This window comes from Cydia pomonella, chromosome 5 (assembly GCF_033807575.1).
Source record: "Cydia pomonella isolate Wapato2018A chromosome 5, ilCydPomo1, whole genome shotgun sequence".
NCBI classification, from domain to species: Eukaryota; Metazoa; Arthropoda; class Insecta; order Lepidoptera; family Tortricidae; genus Cydia; species Cydia pomonella.
In genome coordinates this window covers 3643531-3652055 of record NC_084707.1, presented here as the reverse complement: position 1 = coordinate 3652055, position 8525 = coordinate 3643531, and the positions used below count along the sequence as shown (strand labels likewise).

At 38.5% G+C, this 8525-nt stretch overlaps 1 protein-coding gene across 1 annotated transcript; it reads right to left on the bottom strand.

The window, feature by feature from the left end:
• Nucleotides 1–282: 282 nt before the first annotated feature.
• LOC133518491 (probable RNA polymerase II nuclear localization protein SLC7A6OS) lies at nucleotides 283–8441 on the bottom strand. Its single transcript, XM_061852208.1, has 6 exons — nucleotides 8128–8441; nucleotides 6565–6686; nucleotides 5735–5899; nucleotides 4472–4665; nucleotides 3625–3797; nucleotides 283–443 (listed from the first exon to the last, which is right to left on the bottom strand). The coding sequence occupies exons 1-6, from the start codon at nucleotides 8272–8274 to the stop codon at nucleotides 333–335; spliced, it is 912 nt and encodes a 303-aa protein (XP_061708192.1). The 5' UTR covers nucleotides 8275–8441; the 3' UTR covers nucleotides 283–332.
• Between the last annotated feature and the right edge of the window lie 84 nt (nucleotides 8442–8525).

The window sequence follows — 8525 nt, the reverse complement described above, 5'->3', positions numbered from 1 at the left end:
TTGAACAAAGAAATTGGGCAGGTGGACCACCATCCTTAAGCGCACGACATTAAGCTAAAAAAAGAGCCTTGGACAAACTTTTTGGTCCATCTTGCAGTTGGCGGTTCAACTTGCTATCGGTTCGAAAAAAGAATACTAATTTAAAAAATTTCGCTGTCATAACATGAATTTTGTTGCGTGCGTGACTTCAACGCTCGTGGCCATACCTATACTAATGTACTCTTCCTAAAGTTCTTACTAAAATTATCAATGATTTTACAGATCTAAATAAAACAAATCAACTAGAACAAAACGCTTATATTCACAAGATCTTATAGCTAACCTCATAAACTTCAGTCCGGTTCGTCAGAGGAGTACTGCTCCCGAAACTGTTTGGAATCCTCCTCCTGGCCGTAGTAGAACCCGTCGTCGCTGTCTTCTTTGTAGCCCTTCGCGTCTACATCCTGTACAAAAAACCATAATTCTACGCATGTTTTTTGAGGGAACGTATCGATCGATTACATTTTAATTCATTTTTAAAAATATTAATTTTTGGCAAAAAATTAGAGATGCAACGAATAGTGGCTTGGCCGAATATCAAATATCCGGCGGAGTCATCGGCCGAATAGCCGAATATTCGGCCGCCGAATATTCGGTTAGAAGTTTTACCTAAAATTAAGTAAATTCGCGTTTCTCGCTGTAGGCAGTCTTTGATAGAAATTGCGCTTATTCTGCACTCAGTGCGTATTGAATTGAGGACATTGCGGTGCGTTCGTTTTCGTCGTCGTTTAAAAAAAAATGTATTATTTTTCTCATGGTTTTGTACTATCTATAAATATAAAGGTAGTTCAGACTACCTTTATACTGATTTGAATAATTGATTACTTGCAGTTTGTTACTTTTTTTAGCCCTCGTTTACCGATTATCTACGTGTTAACGTACTATTCGGTATTCGACCGAGTACTATGCCACTATTCGGTATTCTTTAGCTTCATAGGCTCCACTGGGCCAGAGCGGTCGTCTACTTTGTTTTTTTGCTTTCATAAGTAATAAAAGTATTTATTTAAAAGCGATATTCAATAATCTTCAATAAAAAGACACGTCAAGTTTGTTTACCTGTTTTCTATCTATACATATAATAAAGCTGAAGAGGGTCGAAAGTCTGTACATGGAAGATATTCGAAAAAAAGTTGGCTGGGGATACTTAGAATCGATAACAGAACACGTTACAACAGTTTTTAGAATTTTTGTCTGTTTGTCTGTTTTTCTGTTTGTCTGTTTATTTAACCGCGCATCACGTGAAAACGGCTAAACGGATTTTGATGCAAACTTTACTAATCTGTCGAGAAAATCCCCGGCCAAGTTATAGGCTAAAAAAATTCAAGGGGGGGGGGCGTAGCCACTACACTCGATTAAGTTTGTACCTGAGTCTTATGGCGCTACAAAAAAGGAAAGAAGAAGGTGCAAACTTTTCTTGGTTTTTTTTTTGGTTTGAAGGAGGTACGTGCAAACTTTTTTCAAATATATGCTACGACTATCGAGTATCCTGCTAAACTAACAGATGGCGCTGAAATTAAACCTCCGAGAAAGGATTTTGCCAAATTAACTCTAAATTTAGAAGAGGGGGTACGGATATCAACAAATTTAATTGTATTTAACAGTAAATTGATTGTCACAAATTGCACAGTGCCATCTTTTGAGGAACTGAGTAAACATTTAGTAATCAAGTAAACTGAAAATTAGTTTACTTAAATACTTACGAATTAGTGGTAAAATCAACACGCGCATGACTGCATAATTATTTAAAAAAATATTAATTTTCTCTGTCATGAATTATACCTAATCGTAATTATATCGCATCCATATTCATACATATAGCCTTCTTTAAGCACTTAATGATGGCCACGAAGGTGGGTACTTTGAAAAAAAAAAACAGTTTTCTCTGACGTTTGCGGAGTAAATGTCAAACGATTTAGAACTCGCATTTTATACGCGTTTAAATGCCTTCCCGAAAAAATGAAATCTTTCGCGAAAGTCTCGCAACGTATTAAGGCTACAAGGGGCACGGTCTCAGGAGTCTGAGGAAGACCACGGTAAGAGACTCAGTGGCGCTCTAGCCAGGAAGGCCGCTTCACTTTCGGCTGAAACGGCATGCCAGCGCGAGTCTCCGTTGCGATCCCAAAGACCGTACGCAATCTGTGAGATCGCTCGAAACTAGCGACGATCGTGATTTCAAACGTAGCCGCGACTACCAGAGACGTTATGCAGAATCGTTCCTTCCATCCGTGAAAACCTCATTCGGAACGGAGACCTGACACAGGTGACGCAGCGTGAGAAATCTTGGGTTTGTGAGAGAGCCATACTCACGCAAAAAAAAGGAATAGGCAGCGGCAGTTAATGCGCGGAAATCGAAGGTGAACATGCAGTATATAATTCCTCTAACACTATCTTGGATGAAGGCAACGTCACAACATACCCGGTGAAGTTCCTAAACTCATCGAGTGCTTCAGGATTCCTAGCACACGTTATGCAACGGAACCCGGCTAAAAGTAGTGCAACTGCAGCGAAATCTCATCGAGGCGCAGATCCTGATGGGGTGCGGCGCCGGAGAACCGTGTTCATCCCGCGCATGCCCCTCATCCTGAGCAAGTTCCTGTTCCGCTTCAAGCACCTACAGTTATCCTAGAGCGTCTGCTTTTCCATGACCATTTAACAAGTCGCAGGGGCAGACATTGCGCGCCGCCGGCATGGACTTGCGCCCGGGTTGCTTCTCGCACGGGCAGCTCTACGTGGCGTGTTTGCGCGTTACCAGCTGCACGGAGCTATTCGTGCTAATACCCGCCAGGGAGACTTACAATGTGGTGTACAAAGAAATATTGTAAAATGTCAATGTTATGTAAATATACTTTACATACCTACTTATTTGTATGTAACTGTAGATATAGTTGTATGTATATATTTGGGTGTGCATACATAAACATAACTGTAAATAAAATGCAAATGCTCGGCCTCAAGATTTTGATATCTCTTCTCCTTTCCTCTCATCTTACTTCTAACTAACATTACACCTAAATCCGAAAGTATGTTAGGAAGTATGGATTTCTATGTATATATTTCTTACCTTTTCATGGACCGATTTGGATGATATTTGCCATGGACATGATTTGGATAGGTACAGTCAAGCACGTAAAAATACAAAAATGGTACTGTATTGTCCGATATACACCTACTACTCTATGTCGTTTAAATCACCTCAAAAATTTGAATAATCACGAAAAAACTTTTGATTTTGGAGTGTAGTTTAAGTGGTACCTAATTGTAAAATATTTAATCTGGACTATAGTCCTCTATCCATCTGTCAACTTAACTTCAAGTTCCACCTCCATGGGAGAGGGAGAGAAATTAGGGGCGAAATAGCCGCTTAATAACAGAAACCGAATTCCACGCGGGCGGAGCCGCGGGCACAGCTAGTTACTAAATAATCGGACAGACAGACGGACATGACGAATCTATAAGGGTTCCGTTTTTTGCCATTTGGCTACGAAACCCTAAAAAGCGAATTATAGCAAAAATAATCAAAATGATTCCAAATTTAAAATCTCACGGTCGTTTTTTGGCTGACAAATTTACACCCATGGAACTCACGTCAATTTCCCTGCAGTACGCAAATTCCTTCCCTGGCTCTTTCCCCGGAGCGGCCAAAACGCGCGCCTTATAGGCCGCATAGGCCGCCCCGTAGCGAAGCACATCTTCATTGTTTATGTCTGGGGGACCATCGTAAATGCGGTCTTCGCCAGCATCACTTGAGAGATCGGATTCTGAAAACAAAATTTTAAAAAATTAACCTGACACTGTTTAAATACAGTACCGCCAATAATATATCACCTTTGTGTTTTTTTGTATGAAGTTGAATAGAGTAAACAATATAGGTTAGTTTGTAGATTGCATATTTTACTAGTCCATTTATATAAATATATGATGAATAGTGCAATGAAATACAGTGAATTACAATAGGATAGAATAGAAGTTGACCATACAGTAAAATAAAAAACCTCTATGAAAAAACCATTACATGAGATCAACTTTTCTCATCGCTCGCACAAAGAAATACTACTAAACTAGTTTTCGAACCCGGGTATGTCCTTAAACTACGTCCAAAAGAGAGGTATGGGCATTGTGAATGTCATCTCGCCTTGTGTGGTAGGGCACAGCACAGGGGATGTCATTCCAGATCCAGAGCAGAGCCCAACTGGGGAAGTACCTCCACCTTACAGAAAACCGCAGCCAAATAACACTTGACCCTACTCATAGTGTTATGTTCCTGCCGGTGAGTAAGGTTGCCAGAGCTCAACGAGGGGGGTGGGGTTAGGGTCGGCAACGCGCACGTAACCCCTCTGGAGTTGCAGGCGTACATAGGCAACGGAGACTGCTTACCATCAGGCAGGCCGTATGCTTGTTTGCCACCGACGTAGTATTAAAAAATGCAACATACCTATCCCGCACCTCTCCACAGCGCGCGCCATATCCTCCTCATCGATACTGCTCTCCCCATCCTCCTCCTCCGGGTAGTCGTTCCGCCAGTTGTTCTCGTCGTTGGAGTCGTCTTCGTCGTCCGCGTCGTCCGACGACTGCTCGCCGTTGTCGCGGTACGTGCCGAATATTAAGTCTGTTTCGTAGTGTTCTATACTGTAATTTGAAATATAGAGTTAAAATAATAATAATGTTTGTGGCTAATTTTTGCAAATGTTTGATTGCAAATTTAACTCAAGACTTTTCAAAGAGAATTTGAATTAGAGGTGGTTTTCTTTGACAATCCACCTTGTCAAAGAAAACTTTGTAGCCACAGTATATTTATTTACTGGCATCTTTCAACACATGAACACAACTTTTAGAACGCCATTTGACTTTGATTCTTATTATTTCACTGATATGTGTTCAATTTGTTAAATAGCAACAAGTGGCGCCATCTAACAGATCAAAGCCCAAAGGCTTCGCTTCGAGCGATATATAACCTTTAGCCGATGCCCGTGTCGCGAACGTATTGCGAACCAGCTAATATTTGCCAACGTCATGGAGTAGATGGCGCTAGTAGTCACGTTTAAGTTCACGTTTAACCGCTTCTAGGTTATTGGGATTTTTTGACGGAAGTTGAGAGGGTAGATGAGAACGACAGTAGGAAAAGGAGGTCGTGTGCGAACATATCCACGCGGCAGTGATATTTGCTTTTAGATCAAGTCAAGAACGTTCGTATGGTGTTATTAGAATAATGATGTGTCTCTTGTATATTGTGACCAACGTTATCAGTACTCAGAGTGAACAGTGATCCAGTGAGGCTAATATGAACTTAAGGTAAACTTTGTGTGAGGAATGGGGTCGCTATAAGGGGAGGTTTGGAGGCGACTATTAAGCTCAAGAAACCAGGTGGATAATCATGTGAAACTCATTTACATGCAGGTAATAAAGTCGGACACCAGCACAACTCATATCGTCATCTCACTAACGTCCAGGCCTCGTATAGGTATGTAGTATGTTTACATATCGCTTTCCAGTATCCGTAAAAGCATTAGCTCATTCGATAGGTTAATAATAATGGTGAGCTTGACGACAGCCCGTTAAGATGGCGCCACTTTTTGATATTTAACAAATTTAACACATATCAGTGAAAGAATAAGGACCAAAGTCAATTCACCTTTGTATACTAATATTTTTTCTAGATAAAATAGATACTATAATAATATTATACCAAAAAAGTTACCTGACTAAATTATCCAACATGGATATATCAAAGTCCTGCTTGGCAGCGGTGTACAGATCATAAGCATATTGCTCATCCTCATTCTGGTCCTTCCGCGCCAGGTCAACCAGGTCGAACTTGTCCGAGGCTTGTTTCAGGCCTCGGTGGCAATTTACCACTTCATATCTGAAATATGGATGAAGAAAATAACGTTACAATCACATTAAATTTAGTTGTGTTGTTGTTATATGTTAATATATTTTGGTTTGTTTCTTACATATTTATTTGTATTTTCTTATATGTGAATGTTTATATACCTTAATTGTGTGTATGAAAGTAGGCTTCATAACGTTTTTTGCAACACATACTCTTTTTAATTAATTGTTTTTTGTTTCCGCTACCCAAAAGTTATCTGGACAAGATAGCTCTTTAGGGATAAGACCGCCTATTGTCTGCCTCTATCATGAATCAATTATTATTATTTATTAATCAGGCAGGCGGTTGAAACAACTGATAGTGTTGTCTTTTGCCTGTTCTTAAACTGATTGACATCCAGTGCAAGTGCAATTCTTTTTCTTTGAGCTAAGATATCGTTTACTGCCAATAAAGAGTATTCAATCTGTCAAATTTCCTACTTTAACTACTTACTTCCTACAGACATGATTTGGACATAGTTTAGCGAAAAATAATCAATTTTCAGTGGGTACCTGACTTAAAACTAAGCTAGCACTAAACTAAAACAAAACAAGTGACACGTACAATAAACCAACACAATAAACAAAATAAAATATACCAAATTTGGCGGTAGATAATTTTTTTTCATTTATTTTTTAATTGTGATTTTATTATACCTGTTTTCAGATGAAACCACTTTTCTTTCTTTACGGAGTTTGTCAATAATATCACTGACATTGTGTGTAGATTTCAATTTTACATCTGTTTTTGGTACTATATCTTTTACATTTGCAGTTTCCTATAAAAAATAGAAAAAAAAATATTGTTAATACCACATACATGTTTCTATATGAACAACTGAAGAAATTTGTGGAGGTGATAATCTAATATTGGTTCAATATTTGGCTAAACATTTAAAAAGTGTTCTCACATACAAGTGAAACTTACTATAATTAGATGTTCATAAAATTATAATGTAGTTTAGTAACTTAATGTAATTGTTTAAAATTTTAAGTGCTTGCAATAAAATGAACTCAAATATTCAATGTAATTTTAATGATTGGTAAAATTACTAGTCAATGTTAGATGTCGGATTTTTACAGTTACTAAGAATAAATTAACACGTTAAACGCCAGACCAAAATATTCATTTTTTCTTAAAAAAAAACTTGATGTAAATTCAATTATTACTTTGATATGTATATAGATATATATTTTATTTTGTTATTGGAGGTTTAGTTAAAAAGTTATTAAAAAAAAAAACTCGCGGTCACCGATGACCCCCGTGGCGCTGTGAAGTTCATATTTCAAAAACCGTTACCATGACGCCACGCCGGTCCCCCCGCCGGCCACGCCGGTCACTGTGCCGGTCATTATACTGTCACATTCGCACCCGCTAAAATATGCTTATAATATAAAATTTAACTGCTTTGGCATTGTGTGACAATAGCTTGGTTTGGCAATTCCTGCTACTGGTTCAAGAAGATACGCTGTTTTTGTTTATTTTTGTTAATTTTGGGTTTTTATGATGTTTTTTTTTGTGGAATGCATGTATCAGGTGTGTGTCTGCATTGGGAAATTTATTTTTTCTTATTTTTTGATAATTGTCGTGTATCTCCAGATAATTGAAATTAATTTCTATTAATTATATAATTATTGCAAATACTTAATTATATAAATTATAGAATTAAAGCTGTGATTTGAAAAAAATGCCTTGTTTTTTTCATTTTTTCAACAAATCTACTATGTCACTAACTGCACCCACGTCCCAAGCCACCGTTTTACTAACGAGCGCCATGCCGGTCCCTTGCATACAACGCATTGCTTATAACTGCTACACGCGGCGCAGGATAGCGTCTTAAAAACAGGTTTAACACGAGGTCACCGGTGCCCCCCATGGCGTGTTGCAGTTGACTTCGTGAGGTCGCCGGTGCCCCCCATGGCGTTCAACGTGTTAAAGAGATTTGCAAATAGATAATAAAGCCACAAACACTGTTACTTAATATTGTTTACAGGATGAGTCACATTTCTTAATTTGATTTAGAAAATGTTTGCAACCCACGTTTATAATAACATTTTAGTCGCTATTTCTTTAATCCCACAGCACAGCTCCTTTTTTGACCCCGAAAATCCGGGCTATAAGTATGACTCTTCAACTTAATGAAAAAGGTTATTGTATGTTAAACAAAACTGTCTCATATCACCATAACATGCTTCTTGTTGTTTGCCAGGGTCCGTTACCTGATTGTCAACTGTGCCCCTAAACACAAACAGCGACGGGGAAACCTCTTCAGCATCAGTTTTCATGCGCTTGCACATGAGAACCAAGGCATCCTGCGGATTGTCCTCAAGCCGACGTTTTACGCGCAATATTGTTGAAGTAGCCATTATTATGTGCTCATGTAAGTGGTTCGAGGAAATAAGAATACAAACTGGTTGATTTTAGGGGATAAATAATTTATTTAAACATGTTAAAACAGTGAAGTGAATTTTTAACGTGCACACGTCAATGTCAAACGTGACGTAGGTCAATTTTTTTTTTTCGTCCATCTGGACAGGCTAAAGCTCTAAGCCATACTGCTTTGTTTTGTCATGAGTAGGAATATGTCAAATTAAATAGCTAGTGCCATTTACATCCA